The 17,745-nt window shown below is 40.0% G+C and overlaps 1 protein-coding gene across 14 annotated transcripts in view; it reads right to left on the bottom strand.

Annotated features, from left to right (window-relative positions):
- Positions 1-17,745, bottom strand: part of NCOA2 (nuclear receptor coactivator 2) — a 293,591-nt gene that overhangs the window by 48,115 nt on the left and 227,731 nt on the right. For all 14 annotated transcript variants that reach the window (XM_025477948.3, XM_049103802.1, XM_049103804.1 and 11 more), the window contains 5 exons: positions 13,758-13,861; positions 9,550-9,727; positions 6,173-6,361; positions 2,893-2,994; positions 2,452-2,595 (listed from right to left, as the gene is read on the bottom strand). In XM_025477948.3, the coding sequence (XP_025333733.1) occupies positions 2,452-2,595; positions 2,893-2,994; positions 6,173-6,361; positions 9,550-9,727; positions 13,758-13,861 (717 nt within the window). The remainder of the gene's footprint in view (positions 1-2,451; positions 2,596-2,892; positions 2,995-6,172; positions 6,362-9,549; positions 9,728-13,757; positions 13,862-17,745) is intronic.

A 17,745-nucleotide genomic window follows, 5' to 3' on the forward strand; every position in this document is an offset into this window, starting at 1 on the left:
GTTACATGCAGAATTTAGGTATTTCTGCCATCAACTGTTGCATGAAGTTACTCTGAAGTGGTAGTACTAGCAATGAATTACTGTACGTATGTATATCTTGCTTTCTGCACAATGAGTAGGTTCCTGTAAGGCAGAATAAATACAATATTTATAATGGGATTCCTATTTTCAATAGCTTAAAATTTCGGAATTTCATCTGTAATCACTTAAGATTTTCTCTTTGGTCTACATCAAACATCTCTACTTAAGTAGATATGTTTGTGCATGCACCTGAATTCACTTAGGAAGCTCTTCCATTAAAACACAAACTTTTAGTAGATTTTTATTCAATGTGATTGATTACGTTCGATCTTATTTACTTCACACATTTGGATGTAGTGTATTTCTACATTTTGTAGTTTCCTTTCAGTGGGTCCCACCTTCGTAAGCCTACCATGCTGCCTGGTACATTTCTGTAAACCCTTTTGTAAGGAATCAGGAAACCACAGAATTGAGTGTAGGGCATTGCTACTCAGGACTCAAGGACATTGAATGTTTGCTCATGGTGATTTTAAAATTTTCCTTATTATTTATTTCTTACTATCTTTTAAAACAATATTTATTTATTTGAACAAGAGAGCATGAGAGCAGGGGGAAAGGGATGGAGAGGGAGAAGTAGACTCCTTGCTGAGCTAGGGGCTTGATTCCATGATGCTGAGACCATGACCTGAGCCAAAATCAAGAGTCGGAAGGCTTAGCCAACTGAGCTACTCAGGTGCCCCATCATTACTATTTTTTAAATTTTAAACCAGATCTAGTGAAATAGTAGGTTAAAACACTGATTTCTGCCAAATATAGAATCTTTACTTCCTTATTCTTTCCAACTTAAGAGAAAAATGCTGAAAGGCACAAATTGCTGGATTATGTACTTATTTCTAAGATAGATAAATAAGATGAAAAAGATATGATGAGAAAAAAATGAGAGGGGGAGAGGGATCACTTACTATGGTATGTACTTTTTCATAAGTGATCTTAAAGCACAGGGTTTATTTTTATTTTATTTTTAAAGATTTTATTTATTTATTCATGAGAGACACACACAGAGATAGAGAGGCAGAGACACAGAGGCAGAGACACAGGCTCCCTGCATGGAGCCTGACGTGGGACTCGATCCCAGGTCTCCAGGATCATGCCCTGGACTGAAGGCGGCGCTAAACCGCTGAGCCACCAGGGCTGCCCAAAGCACAGAGTTTAAGTATACAAACATTACTGGTAAAATGCTAAGGTCACAGATGCACATTAAATGGAAGATGACACACTAGAACTCTGTTTTCGACGAGGAGTTAGGGCTTTTTTTCTGCCAAAATTCGGACAAATTGCCAAGCTGAGTTACAAGGCACACCCTGCTGCCCCCATCCATCATGGGCATCATGGTCCCTTCCTGGTGAACCCAGGCCTCCTAACCCAGTGCACCCTGCCAGGACATACAGCATCCATGAAAGGAGGACCGAAAGACCAGGAGAAGTGTCTCCCTCCTCCACTGAGTTCTTAATAAGTGCTTTGTCCTCACCAATATAACAAAAAACCAGAACGCACTTGAGGAAATGTGATTTTGTGTGAAGAACTCTGGGAGCAGCACAGCAGAGTGATGGCCAGGATGTGCCTCCAATTAAACTCCAGTGCGGACAATTAATAACTGAACACTCACAAGCCAGTCATTTCACCAGCTTCTGCCTCCCCATCCGTAGCTTGAGTCCTAATGCTTACCTCCCAGGAATGTTGAGGGTCAAGACACTGCAAAGAAGGAACATGTCAAAGACCAGGTGCTCAGTAAGGGCTGCTATTATTACTGACATAGGACTTTGAAGTCTTGGGTTTAGTTCTAGCTGTCTTATTAGCTGTCAGTCTAGCTTTCCTGTGACCTCAGACAAATCACTTCATTTCTTTTGGCCTTCTAGAAACAGAGGGGCAGTCTTCAGTGGTCATGATCTGGAAGGAGGGCTTGGGATCCCACTGTTACTTCTATCAGGAATTCAGCTGCTCTCACAAATTTCATTTCATTCTTATTTCCAGATTTTCCTTATGATTCAGAGATTTCTTTTGATATGAAATAGTACCTTATTATGTAGTCATATATATATATATATATAGAGAGAGAGAGAGAGAGAGAGAGAAAGAGAGAGAGAAGCCTTACGATCAGAGAAGATGACCTCTTTCCCTTTCCTTTCTCCTATTTTTATGAAATTATCTCCTATTTATCTCATTCTTCTGTCCTTCAGATTCCATTAAATTTTCCTTTAGATGGCAACATTTTCTGGGCCAGACGATGCAAATATGTATGAACACAAAAAAGTCAACAGGTCCAAGCTTCCTGAGGTGAACTTCAGTATCACTGTTTCAGAGAAAGCTCCCAGTAGAAGCAGTAACATAGCAAAATCAACTTCAAGAGAAATACCACATAGAGATGCTTACCTTCATGATGATGCCTCTTAGCATAGGACACAGATTCCCCTTCGTGCTGTGCATGGAACTTCTGAATGCACCTTCTCACCAGGTCCTCCCAGCCTGGTTTCATGGCTGCCCTCATGGTGCTAGTATCCAGTGAAGTGATCTTGCCTATTAAATAACAGCAAGCATTACACCTACATACTGATCTATTATTTATGGCAATGATTAACATTTTAAAAGATAAAAATTTATTTATTTAGAATAGGTAGCGCAAGTACATGGGCCAAAAGGGTAGACAGTAAAAATAACTGTCCTTCCCTCTCTCTCCTGCATCTCCTCGACACTTCTGCCCCAGTCCCAGTCACTATTCCCAGCTTCTTCCTAGTCTTCTGAATGGAGTCCTTGCATTACAAATATGGAGAGTCTCAAATGATTTCTTCAGTCTTCTATGGAAAGAAAATTTACCTTGGAGATCTTGGCGAGTAGTAAAACTTTCTGAGGAGGGAAGAACTGGTCTTTCCTTCATGGGAACTCTTCTTGCCACGCAAATCAAGCAGGACTGCAAATCTTTAATCACATACATTTATGATTATCGTATTAGGTTTTTGCAGTGATTCAAACAAACTCAAATGTATTTATGACAACGCGACTTTGTATATCAATGAGGGAGGGAATGACAAAACACTCTGTATCTGCTTCTCACTGGCTTCATTCTCTCCCCACCTGAGTGGGGAGCAGCTGGAGAACAGGGTAGGTGTGCTGTGTGGTATGAGCTGGGGCAGGTCAGATGCACTGCTGAAGCCACACAACACATGCTGCGAGGGTACACCCACCATACTAGCTTAATAATCTGAAACTACCTCCTTAGTGATCGATGGAAGAGCACGTAATCCCTTCTTATTCCCTTCTTATTCACCGGCTGATAGTAACAACCAGCTTAATTCAACATTAAGTACCCAAATGAGGAAAACTAAAATCTGATACTCTGCTTTGTCAAGGTTTGTTTCTTGAGTTTTTGGTTTGCCACATACAGGAAAACTAGATACACCTTCTACCCAACTATGTAACTACTCCTAGAATGGCAATATGCAATTTAAAACAAAGAATATAAACTGAGTCTAGATTGGAATTTAGAGAACAAATCCTGGAAAGTGTAGCATGTGCCAGAGCAGCTGCATTACAGTTTAGAAGCTCAGCCTTGGCTAGTTTCTCATATAGCCAATGCTAAGCATTTATTTCTTACCACTTCAATTGTTTTATTCATCTGTGTTCACTTCTAGAGAACAGGGAAATGTTTTATTTATCTTTGTAACATGCAGAGCATGTTGTGTAGCTCTTTCAATTTCAAAAATGCTGGGAAAAAGGTTAAAAAATCATTTTCCTATCTTATGTCACTGATTTATGATTATTCATCTTTAAATCTGGGAAGAATTTCTTTAAATATATCCAGTAATGTATCCCGAATATAAATGTAATCCTTACTCTCAACATAATAAAAGCTAAATTTCTGAGCACTTATTATGAGATAAACATCTTTTTAGCTGCTTTAGAGGCTACCAATTCAATCATTCCTTGTGACAACTCTACCATGCAGGTACTAGTGTTATCTCCATTCACCACAGGAGAAAATCAAAACATCAAGTTTAAGTAAGCTGCCCAACACCATACAAAACTGGTGAAGCCAGGATTCGAACCTGAGCATACCATGGCTCAGAAACCCTACTCTCATGCCATACTGTATTAACATCTAGAACCAGACTTTAAATGTACAAAAGTGTTTAAATATACAGCACAAAATCGAGTCTCTTTTTTATACCACTTTAGAACAGTTTCCTAGATAGGTGAATTAGCAGTACTTGGTCTGTTACATAAAAAGAAAAAAAAAATCCCTCAACATTACATACCTATATAAAAACTTAATTTTGAAAAATTATGATATCTATGAGAACTCTATTACTTTTCAGTGAACTTTAATTACAAATTACATATATGTGTGTGTATATATAGAATATACATAATTAAATACATATATAATATATATAATTAAATATATATATATATATATATATATATAATATAAATTAACTACAGATCTTCCTCAACTCACAATGGGGTTATATCCTGATAAATCCATTTTAAGATGAAAATACCGTAAGTTGAAAATGCATTTAATGCATCTAACCTACCAAACATCATAACTTAGCCTAACCTATCTTAAATGTGCTCAAACGCACTAGTCTACATAAAGCCTATGTTTAATAAAGTGTTGGCCATCTCATATAATTTATTAAATACTATACTGAGAGTGAACAACAGGATGGATGCATGGGTACAGAACGGTTTTAAGCGAACCGGCTGTTTGTCCTTGTGATCGCATGGCTGACTGGGAGCTGTGGCTCACTGTCTGCTGCCCAGCATCCTGAGAGAGTATTATTATAGGCTTATTGCTAGCCTGGGAAAAGATCCAGATACAAAACCTTGAAGTATGGTATTCACTGACTGTGTATGGCTTTTGCACATCAAAAAAAGTAAGTCAAACCATTGTAAGTCAGTGATATTCTGGTGTATCCCCCCCTGCCGCCCCATTCTGGAGTATTTAATGCCAATCATGGTTCAGGCATATTGACTTGATCCTTACTACATTGTGATACTGGTATTGTTGACATCACTTGGTAAGAGAATAAACTGACACTCAGAGAGGTAAAAAAAACTTGCACAAAGCCACAAAGTTGGTAAGTGGCTGAATTAAGAGCTGGTTTGTCTGATGATAAAACCCATGAGGCTTCCATTCACCAGTGCTCCTCTGCCCTCTCTCCTCTGCTATGCATGCATTCTGCATGCACTGCCTCGTACGAGAGAGTGACAGCAGCATGGAATGGCTCGCTTGGAGAGCACAGGAGCGGATGCTACATCAGCATCTCATTAAGGGGAAGGGCCTAAGAATTTAAGAGTTTAAAATCCTCTCCATTCCACACTCCCATCTCCATTCTCTCTTAAGTATCATTCTATTACACCATATTCTGGACCCTGCATCCATGGATAAACTATATGGAATCCATTAACTCCTGCAAAGTATATGAGAAATATTGTTTGTACTTGCGCATTTTTCTAGGTCTAAGACCAGTAGCTCGCAGTGGACATTTGGAAGAGCCTAGGATCCCTGGAAAGCTTAACCACGGACAGAGCTTTAGGAGGGTAGCCACTAGTCATATATGGCTATGTAAATGTAAACCTAATAAAATAGAAAATTTGATCCCCCAATTGCATTATTGACATTTCAAGTGCTCAAGCAGCCATGTGCAGCCAGTGGAGACTGCAACAGACATTGATGATACATAATACTACCATCAATGCAGAATATTCTATAGATAGTGATGTTTTAAAGACTTAAAAATTGAATTTATCAAAAAACTTAAGTGGGTTAAAAAGAATGAAGAAACTGGGAAGCCCCATGGCTCAGTGGTTTAGCGCTACCTTCAGCCCAGGGTGAGATCCTAGAGACCTGGGATCAAGTCCCACATCGGGCTCTCTGCATGGAGCCTGCTTCTCCCTCTGCTTGTGTCTCTGCCTCTCTCTCTCTCTGTCTCTCATGAATAAATAAATAAAATCTTAAAAAAAGAAAAAAGAATGAAGAAACTACTTCTAAAGTTTTGTGTGGCCACTCATTTTAGATAATAAAGTATGAAAAAAGCAGTGCAAGAATAAATATGTAGATATATAAAATATCCCACAGATTTGGCCTTACCTTCTCCTTCTTCTTTGATGGACTTTGGTTGAGAGACGGCAAAGCACTGCATAGTTTCATATTTTTGATGTGCTTCCTGGTTATCATGACCTTCCTCTTCCGAGTCAGGTAATGGTTTTACCAGCATCCGACAATTGAAGGTATGGCTATTCCGTCTAGGAGGTTCGCCAGACCAGGATCCCCCATTCACTGAACGAGGCAAAAGCAATCTGACAATTATAAAGGAACTAACCTTGGACTTGCTGCTACCAAATTAACAAAACGAAGCAAATGTTTTAACAATTTCAGAAAATGCTTGGGATTTTCCAAAAAATTTTCATACTTCTTACTCTTCATTCTGACTCCTTCAAGTTCAGGCCTTGCTTATTTATTACTAGAACGCAGTTCTTCTTCATTTTTGGGTTTTCCTTACTCTGGTTTCTTGGAAATTTGGTTCAACCTACTTGTATTCCAGCTTCAGAAGTGTTGCCCCCTGCCTAAAAATCTCTAACTGGCACCAACTGCAGCATGCATTAAGTTAGAGATATGAAGGCCATCTGAACTGATAAATGGCATCTCAGTAGCCAGCCTCATCGTACCCATCTAACCAGATCTCTTGTGTCTGCCAGCACGAGCCTCCCCAGCCATCCCCACTAGCACACCTGTGCTCCTGCTACTTTGTCTCAGGTGTCCAGCTGCCTCTATTTCTCTCACCCAAAAGTATCCTGCTCTAAGGCTGAGATCCCCACACTGCCTCCTCTCACAGATTGTTCTTTTGTAGAAATTTTAGTGTGCATCTTTAACTTGGCTGTTGCTGAATTACTCTATTGTAGCTTTTTCTTTTGTTTCGTGTATATTTCTCCGTAAGATTAAAAAATCCTAGGGACACCTGGGTGGCTCAGTGGTTGAGTGTCTGCCTTTGGCTCAGGGTGTAATCCTGGAGTTCCAGGATTGAGTCCCACATCGGGCTCCCTGCAGGGAGCTTGCTTCTCCCTCTGCCTATGTTTCTGCCTCTTTCATGAATAAACAAATAAAATCTTGAAAAACAAGACTAAAAAACCCTTGTGGATGCACTGCTAATGTCACTTCTTTTTTATCAAGTGAAAGACTACTTTACATGTCTTCTACTTTAGTGTCAATACTTAGAAATGTATGTATTAGCTGAAGAAAGATAATGACATGGAGGAAAGACACTGTTTTTTTTTTGGGGGGGGGATGTGTTAGAGAAACCAAGAGAAATGAAAGAATGACTGATTTTGAGAATTGAAGGGTGTTTACAGATCACCAGATCAACTTTCTCATTCTACAGATGAGAAAACTGATGAGAAAGATATTCGGCTACTGAAAGAGCTGGAATCAGAACCAAACCTAACCCTCATTTTGGTTGTCTTTTCTTTACTGTTCTTTATGTTTTATCTAAAAAATATTACAACCAGTAGGACAATGAAAGAGGGGATCAAAAAAAGGGCCAGTGATAAGCAAACATATTCTCAAAACTCACTAGTTGGAAAACACTTAAAAGGGCACCTCAGTGTTCTGGTGAATGCAGTGCTAATAAACCCATAGCCACTGGGTTGCAAAGGAATAAAGACAAAAACACAGCCCAGAAAGAAAAAAGGAAACATCAAGTTAACTGTAAGAAACTGTTTTAGAATTACAGAAGGAACCATAGCTAGCTTTATATGTCTGTGCAGACATTTGGGAAGTTTATTCCACCATCAGTATTCTTAAAAGCTGATTTACATAATGGCTACTACACCGAGAAATCAAAGAAGAAAGAAAAAAAGAGTTCTTATTAGCTTAGGTTAATAAGTAATTTTAAAATATAGAAAAAGTATGATATAAAGTAAGGAAAAGAGCTCTTTAGACAACTGAATTAATAATAGTGAATTAATAAGTATAGGTCCTTTGAGGAAGTCATAAAATTAGTGAAGAGATTTGAAATATTAGTTACTTGAAATAAGAAATCCCATTTTCTTGTTCATTTACTAGAGAATATAATAAAAGAATCTCACATGAGTATTCATGCTTTGTATTACTGTTGCAGTCCCTTTGAAAAAAGGGTTAGTCTATCAAGGCAAAGCTAACCATAAAAGGGCCTTCTATTTACTGTGGTAACAATAAGACCAACTAATTCAAACCATTTGATAAAAAAGAACAGAAATACTTGCTAACTCAGGACTTGACCTTATTCTGTACTAAAATATGCACTTCCTTTTATCTGTGAAGATGTTCTTAGCGTCATCAGTCTAAGTGAGAATATTAAAAAAAGAACCACTTAGTAAGTGGGAACGGCCACAGTCTAGGGCAGCGACTAAGGTGGGTGCACACTGTGAACCGCCCACTTTAAAATATGGCCCTTGATAATCAGGTACACCTTTGGACAGCATCTTCAAAACGAGATGAAGTCAGGAATGTGAGAACAGGGAGAGTGGGTAAGGAGGCAGTGTCTGATGGCGACACCCACAGAGCCACCCAAGGGCCTGGGAAATAAAAGAGCCCATTCAGGGCTCCTAGGCTGAGAGCATTTGAACCTCTAAATGCTACTTGTTCCCTAACATTTTTAGAACTCCCTATGCACCCACATGCATACTCTCTTCATAAGTAGGACTCAAAATTTTGGGGTTTTTTGGGAAGTTAAATCTCAAACTTTTTTTTTTTTTAATTTTTCTTTTTTTTTAATTTTTTTTTATTTATGATAGTCACAGAGAGAGAGAGAGAGGCGCAGAGACACAGGCAGAGGGAGAAGCAGGCTCCATGCACCAGGAGCCCGATGTGGGACTCGATCCCGGGTCTCCAGGATCACGCCCTGGGCCAAAGGCAGGTGCCAAACCGCTGCGCCACCCAGGGATCCCAAATCTCAAACTTATCATGACCATGACTTCTTAGGGTCAGAGAGAAAAAGTACAAAACTGAGTGAGCTGGCACTGCTCCAACAACGACACAAGGCCCAGGAAGACAGTTGCCACAGGATACTATCTCTCTGAATTATCTTCATGTACTTTAAATATAGGATCAAAATGATCATTCCAGGACACCTGGGTGGCTCAGTGGTTGAGTGTCTGCCGTCGGCTCAGGGCATGATTGAGGGATCCTGGAATCAAGTCCCACATCAGGCTCCCTGCAGGGAACCTGCTTCTTCCTCTATGTTTCTGCCTCTCTTTGTCTCTCATGAATAAATAAATAAAATCTTTAAAAAAAAAAACAACCCTGATCATTCCTTCAAGATCACTGTCTGCAGATGGCCTCTTCTCCATGACTTTGAATACTTCATAAAAGTGTCTCTAAAGAACTACCTAGTTACTCCTATCCCCTATAGCCAGTCCTCTGTGACCCCTTCCGACCAAGAACAGGCAGGCATGGGGGGCAGCGGAGGCATCCGGCAGACCATCGTTTACCTATGGACTTTGGCAGCAGGTTTTTGACGAATTCCGTGTGGTCCCCAACGTGCAGGATGCCATACACGCTTTTGTTCATCAGCTCCTCTTGGTTGTATCTTAGGTACTGGGTCACATTCTCTGAAACGAACACAACGTTGCCTTCCAGGTTCACCACGAAGAAGAACCCATCTAGGGCCTGAGGGAAGAGGCACAAACTGTGAGGAAGGGTGCAACCGAAAATGGCACACAGTGGGTATGGAGGGATGGCCCCTGTGAGGGAGATGTGTCACTCACACGTGGACAGAAGAGAGAGTGCTCTGTCGCCACTCTTCTAATTTTGGGGAACAATGGGCACATTTCCTTACGGTGCAACTATTCCATCTTAGTAGGTGGGAGAGGGCCAAGATCAGGGTTTCTTGGTTGCAAACTAAATGACAAACACTTACTCTGTTATTTTATCAGGAGATGACTACTGCCAACTAAGTACAGGCATTTATCTGTATTTTCCAAATTATATTGATGGATTCCACCTTGCCAAGAATGTTTATGTTCCCAACCCAATACAAAGTAACTATGTTGTAAAGTTTCTCAGGTAATACAAGGGGACGAGAGGGTCACTGATAATTTTCCTCCAGTTGAAGGACAAAAAACAAAACAAACAACAAACCCCAAGCTTTGCTACCCTGAAAGCTGCCAGAGTTTAAAAGGAAAGAAGGGCTGGTGTTCTCAAACGTCAATCTTTTATTGTTTGGGGAAGGGGTCTGGGACGTATCTTTCTCATATGGCAATGGGGATCGCAGGCTGAGACGTGACCAGCACTGTCTTAAAACTGGAAGGGGGGGATCCCTGGGTGGCTCAGCGGTTTGACGCCTGCCTTTGGCCTGGGGCATCATCCTGAAGCCCCGGGATCGAGTCCCACATCGGGCTCCTGGCATGGAGCCTGCTTCTCCTTCCGCCTGTGTCTCTGCCTCTCTCCCTCTCTTTCTATGTCTATCATGAATAAATAAATAAAATATTAAAAAAAAAACTGGAAGGGGACTTGAGGCCTTGTTTTTTGATAGTGAGAACTGGAAAGTTAAATAGTCGTGCCCTCCTATATTGTTTGTTCTCTGGGTCATCATGATGCAGATCCCTAACCACCTGGATAATGTTTTCCCCACAATGTGGCTTGGCCTCACTCCTCGTTGCTGTCATTCCAATCTAGATTAGGGAAGGACAGAAAGACTCCAGGATCACGTCAGGGAATAAAGATATGACAATAACTATGAGCATGTTTACTATGCCTTAAACATACTGTGTCATCTGAAAATTTACAACTCTGAAAGTTATATTTTATCTTCTCCAATTAACAGAGAAGGAAGAAATTCAGGCTTAAAGAGGTGAAGTGATTTGCATAAGCTTTTGGAACTCAGTCAGGGGCAGAGCTGGACTCTGAATCCAGGGGGACCCAGACTCAAAAGCTCATGCTTGTGATTATTCTGCAGCAGGATGTTCTACTTCAATATTTACCCCGATCTGATCCTATCACGTTCACCGTGGTGATGTAAAAGTTGAGTACAGGGAGTTTCTCTTAGTGATTCTTCCTTTCCCTTTTTGATCCGTGTTTGTCAGAATCCTGATTTATGGCCTAGGTGAGTGATCAGAACTAGGAAAGGCTTGATGTTGATCAGGAAAACCTGGAAACAAGGCCACCTGGTCTACCCAGTTTATGCCATTGGGTTTCCCCATGCTATGGATTTGCTACTATCTTTAAGGAGAATGTTACATGTACATGTTGATAGAACAACATGTATGGATGGGGCATAGTTTGCTTTTCCTTGGGTTATTGTTTAACAGGCTCCTATTTTGTGAGCTTTCTTTGAATATATTCCATCTTTAATTCTATTTCCATCACAAAACTAAGTGCTCTCTTAAATTAGAAATGACCATAAGGCACCAGTAAAAAGCTCTTAAAAAAAAAATAACACCATTCAGTTTTAAGTTTTTCTTAAATATTTTGTCACGTTTTACCAATGGTATAAACAATAAGCAGGGCAAAGCAAGACTGTATGGAAATGGACTTCCATATTAGGTTGACATCAACCCCTGAAAACCTTGTGTAAGTGCATGTGAGTGTATCTCTGCGAAGGGAGAAAGGAGGTAAGTCAGTTGACTGGTTATGTGCCACAAGTCCTTTCAAACTAAGTGCTTTAGATATACATTCCCAGGGATTTTCATAAGTATATTACCTATAGTTTCCTTTTCAAAGTGCAAAGAGCTTCCCACTACTTTGTACTACAATTGAAAGATTGATTTGTAGCAAAGTTATGACTGAAAGGTGAAAGTGTTTCATCTTATAAGACTGTTTTTTTAAAGCACACTATGATACTGCTGATGAAAAAAGCTGACATTTGGTTTTGTTGCCTAGCAACCACTATGCTATGATGTAAGCATGAGTGTGCATCTATGCCTAGGAACAGCTCAACGAGAACAAGTTTTCCCTATTTAAATTATTCCACATAAACAGGGATAAAGACTAAATTCAAACCTTAAAGTCACTAGATTCAAGCATTAGCTCTCTAACATATTTAACACTAAAGTCCTGCCACATAAGTACTCGCTCAAATCTGAATACAAAGAATTCTCAGAAGACTATTTTGAAACAGTAAAAACATTGGTTTGATTTTATGAGAGAAGGCCCACTGATACTCTGCGATCTGATTTTTATAATCAATGAACTTGTTCTCAGAGGGCTTAGATCACAGTCTTGTGGTTACTCCAAATATTTCTTTTTAGAAGCCTCACAAATTTTTTCAGGATTTCTGATTATAGGACTTTCAGATTGCACCCTACGGTAATCTTCCCCCATATAAGGAACTGATGCAGATACTTGGGAATTTCCTAATAATCTAATAAACTAGATTATAATTTTCAAATCAGTTTTGTTTATAATTCAAAAAATTTTTACAAGAACATATCTCTTTCATCTAATTCTAAATAGTCTACCTTGTTTGAGTGTTCTTATCTGTTTCTAAGAACTAAGCAGGAAGTAGCACTCTAGCTTTCCTTATTGACTCTGGAAAATCAGGTTAAATGTGTCTTTGCTTTTTCCCTGAAAATTGTACTTGGATATCAAGCTACTGACTTAAGAGAAATAAGCAAAGGACAACACAGGGTCATTTAGAGTCTTTTGACTAGTAGGTCCATCTCCAGAAATTCTGTTATTTCTAAATACAAAGATTGGGTCAGACGATTTTTAATTTTTTCTGTGTGCCTCCTTCACCTTCCAAGTGTCTGATAAATTTTCACAAAATGAGATTTTCTAAAAATAAAAATCATCACATGCACCAACTGAAAAAAAGGGGCAATCGCTGGTTATCTTTGCTTTAAAAATCCTAATTTCTCATATATGTGCAGCTATTACCACAAGATAAAAGTGATTCTACATGGCAATGCTGCCCAGCTTCCGGCCATGCAGTGCTTTTCAATCTCATCGTATCATCAGCAGAGTAAATTATCCTGAGAACTGACATAATTTATGTCTCAGGGCTCCTCTGCTTCTTGTTATATATTCACCGACATTTTTTTCCCTCATCTTCCCATAGCCTACATCTTTAATTTTAATTTTGGAATAGGTACAGCAAAGCACTTGGTGTTTAACACTGTACTAGTTAATAAAATAGGAAAGCTAGACTTCACAAATTCTCAACAGTAGTCTGGTGATAAACCTTCCCAGAGTTTAATAAAGAACAGGGAGTTAAGACCAACCACTACACTTGTGATGCTTAACAGTTCTGCCTGTTATTTCAGTTTTCATCTTTGTGAGATAAACTAGTTTGAAGCAGCATAAATAAAAAGCACAAACCTTCATCTGGTCCTTGAATTTTAACCTGCCTATATAGGCATATGGATATGGCACATATAAAACCTAAAAATTGGGGGAACATTTCAAATGAAAATTATAACATGGAATTTAATAGGACTTGTGAACATGGTTTTCCAAAATGAATGCTGTCTGGTAATCTGGTTCATGTAAGTATCTATTGATACTTTGAAATGTGTATGTGCTGAAATCAGGAGCTAGATGAATGCATATTAGTGAGCTCCAGAGGTCAGCAGTACTTCAAACCTTAAGAGTAAAAATTAAGTGTAGACGGTCCTTAAATTACATTCACCTGAAAATTAACCATAACAATGTGAAGACCAACAACAGTGCAAGGTACATAACCAAAATGAGGGTATGGTACCTCAAGCATCATAGGCCCCAGGGCATCCTTGTCGATGACACCCTGCCCTGTAGATGACACATCTGACTTCTGCACTTCATCTATGTTGGCGGCGGCTGCTTTCTCTGCAACAAACATAAGTGTGAATTAAATGGCAGTGCTTTTTCAAGGACAGAATGACACAGAAACATTTTTATTGTGATGATTCTTAAAATCTCCAGTGGAATCAGACAGGGGCTATAAAAGAGTTAGAACACATTCTCACTGCCATTGGATGGGAGACACTTGCTGGAAGCAGCAACCAGAACATTAACTTTTCACCTCCAGAACCTGTGGCTCAGATCTCCTTTTCAGGCAGTTGATAAAATGACTTTAGTGGTTTCGTGCTAGTCCCCGACAAGCATTTTTTTTTTCTAGATTACAAAACTGCTATATGCTATGGCACAATTAGGCTCTACTCAGGAGACTCCCCAAACTAGGATAACAAGAGGTCTGTCGTTCAGAATTCAGTAGCATATCTCTGATTAGAGATACATTTGTACATACTTGGAGAAGGAAATAAAAAGGAGTCCCAACCTCCTATGGCTGCCCCCATGTGACAAGCTCTAACAACTGCCTTATGGACTCTTGTACTGCTCCACCTCGTGTCACACTCGCATCTAAGTAGCCTAAAAGATGTGATCCCTATCTTGTAGAAGGTGCTTAACGATTTAAGGCAGACAGAAGAGGCACCCTATCAGGCACCCAAAGGAGTTCAATGGCTGCCCTTTTATCTAGTCCAGAGATGCACAACACCTGCTCCCGGATTACAACAAGCGAGGCAGCATTCAGGCCTGGAGGGCCTGGGAAAACACTCCATCCATCATGATTAATTCTCAGAGAACAAATAGATGCGCAGTTGTCAATATATATGCAAAGTCGTTATTTCCAGAACACCAAAAAAAGTTTAAAGCATAACAGGTACATATCGTCAGCTTGCTAGAAAACAACACAAAAACAATGTGCCAATTATTTGTACCTGAATAAATTATATCTTTATTTACACTGCATGTTATCACTGTAATTAAATGCAAATAAAGAAAACTGTAAATCGATTTAGTACTCAGGATCAACCTGCTTTCATGACTTTGGTAAATTTCTCTGTAGTTGCTTCTTCTTCTTCTTTTTTTTTTTTTTTGTGGTAGTAAAGATTTTATAGGGTATTCTTTTTTTTTTTTAATTTTTTTTATTTATTTATTTATGATAGTCACAGAGAGAGAGAGAGAGAGGCAGAGACATAGGCAGAGGGAGAAGCAGGCTCCATGCACCGGGAGCCCGACGTGGGATTCGATCCCGGGTCTCCAGGATCGCGCCCTGGGCCAAAGGCAGGAGCCAAACCGCTGCGCCACCCAGGGATCCCTTTATAGGGTATTCTTAAAATCTGAAAAGCTTAAGTGGTACCTGAGAACCTAGAACATAACTAGGAATTATTCAGGTTCTCCAAATCTTGCCACTGCCAGGATGAAGTGCTTCCACATGGATATTTATCAGTGCAATGGAGAAGATGAACTGTGTGAATTCAAGTCTAAGTTCAGCCACTTAGAAGTATGAGTCAGGGGAAGTCATTCCAACTTTTTAAGGCTTTAGTACCTGCCTTCTGTACATCATGGATTCCGACAGGAGTAAATGGGATGATATATAAAACATCTTCTAAAAACTATGAAGTAGTTTACAAATATAACTTACTGCTAGCATATTTTGTTAGTTCTTCCTGAGTTCCAAATGTAGTAACTTCTTCACAGAGTTTATCATAAGCAGACTGTATCTGCTTTTCCAATTACTATATTCCTGGTTCACCTCCTTAGATCTAAATAATTGTGATCCCTTATTAAGAGAGGCAGGACTTGGGGCGCCTGGGTGGTTCAGTTGGTTGGGCATCTGACTTTTGATTTCAGCTTGGGCTGTGATCTCAGGTTGTGAGATCGAGCCTGACTTCGTGCTGGGCTGCTTGCTCAGCTCAAAGTCTGCTTGAGATTCTCTCTCTCTCTGCCCCTCTCCCTCCCCATCATTTATTTTAAAATGAGAGAATGAGTGGGGATGGGGGGTGGGGAGAGGACTTATCTGGTAGCCTTTATAAACTCAATAATGTGAGGATCTCTCAGTCTTCCTTTTGTTTTTTTTTCTTACTGTCTTCCCTAGCTCTTGTTAAGTACTTTACCTCTTGGCTCTACCTGCAGACTTGGTGTCAGCCCAATTCCTCAGCCTCAATGGGGGAGGAAGTACCTCAGGCTCTCCAGATAATTACGGCAGATGACCTTCCTCCCCCCAGTCCACCCCATTTTTCTAGAATCTTTTTCACCGCTAAACATATCCCAAGTAAATGCACACTGGGCATATACTGTTTTTTCTTTGCTGGTTCACTCTGTAAAGCTGCAGATTTCTCCTCAGTTTCCACTCCCTTTCCTACCCACCAGTCCAGGAACAGGACTGACCCTGTCACCTGCTGCTTCATCTAATTTAGCAGCCCGCTTCTGTGGAGATACCAGCAGGCTTCAGGTCTAAGGATCCTGAGTTTCATTAATACTAAATCTTAAAACTCATAAAATAGACATTATATATTTATGTAGTCCTACTGTATTCTAATTCATTTCTTGTCTTTGGTGTTGGGACAGTGTGAGAGCAATGTGCTAACAGCCTGCAGAAAGAGTAATTTGCAGCCTTTGCTCTGCCTCCTGACTCTTTGCAGGAGCATCATGCTCCCCTCAGGAACATCTTTTGGCAGCAGCATTCTCAAATTGGAATGGTGTACATGAGCAGACAACCTCCCTAGAGAGGATCTATCAGAATTTGAAGACTAAAAAGGCTTTCTTTGCATGACATTCTGATACATCTTCCTGGGAAAGTATGCTGTCCTCCCCACTCTCTGCAGTGAGAATCACAGTCCAGGAAATGGTACGTGATCCCCATCAGAAGGGAAGTTTCATGAAGGGGGCACTGTGTCTGTATCTGTAATGGGCACTGTCCCGTATTTCAGAACGGGTTTTCACTAAGTATTCAGTGGCTGACAGACTAGATCCTGACCTCAGGCACTTATTCCCAGATGTGTAGGAGGTAAGGAGAGGTGGGTGTAGGTGGAAAAAGAACAAAGTTCCTCCTTTAGGCCTAACAGCCCTCCAGGGTGCAGGGGGAGGAATGGGACAGGTAGGCGGGGGCAGAAATACAGGGAAGAGGTTTCCTGAGAAAATAAAACAAATCATCTTGTCTTGCCTTCCTCAGTAAGTTTCAGGGCATCTAACATTCTCTTGGGTCCCCAGTTCTCTTATTCTTCCACTGTTGAAACTGGTGGCTTTGTTCTTTTAAAGAATGAATTGATTAATTCAGATTTATGTTGGGGGAAAGTGAGACATGAGGCACAAGCTACAATTCACAGGCAATTCTGTACTACTGCTGACCGCTAGAAGACAGCAGGCTATGTGATATAGGAGACTCTGCTACCACAACAGTCAGAAATTCCGGGTTTTGGTGGGGTCTATGATAATGCCAGTTATAGGGCATAATAAATACATAATACAAAAAAATCGTTCAGATTTTTTAAAAAATAAATTTATTTTTTATTGGTGTTCAATTTACCAACATACAGAATAACACCCAGTGCTCATCCCGTCAAGTGCCCCCCTCAGTGCCCGTACCCATTCACTCCCACCCCCCACCCGCCTCCCCTAGTTCGTCTGTGATAATCAGTTTCCAAGCCTTTTAAAGACAAGCAATATACCTTGTGAGATGTTTACACTCTGAGGGCCTGATCATCCTTCTGTAGACCCAAATGTCCCTAAATTCATCCATTAATATTTTGTGGACTTTAAAAAACAACGTACGAAAACCCAATCTTGCAGGTCCTTAAACACTGATAAACTTTCATGCTGGGGTGTCCTAAGTATTCTAGCAACATGCTCAGACACTGAATTTTGAATTCTTATCAGAAAATATGTAGAATGAGGATCATAACTACATTGCATTTTATTCTAAAAAT

The sequence above is a fragment of the Canis lupus genome, chromosome 29 (assembly GCF_003254725.2).
Source record: "Canis lupus dingo isolate Sandy chromosome 29, ASM325472v2, whole genome shotgun sequence".
Classification (NCBI taxonomy): Eukaryota; Metazoa; Chordata; class Mammalia; order Carnivora; family Canidae; genus Canis; species Canis lupus.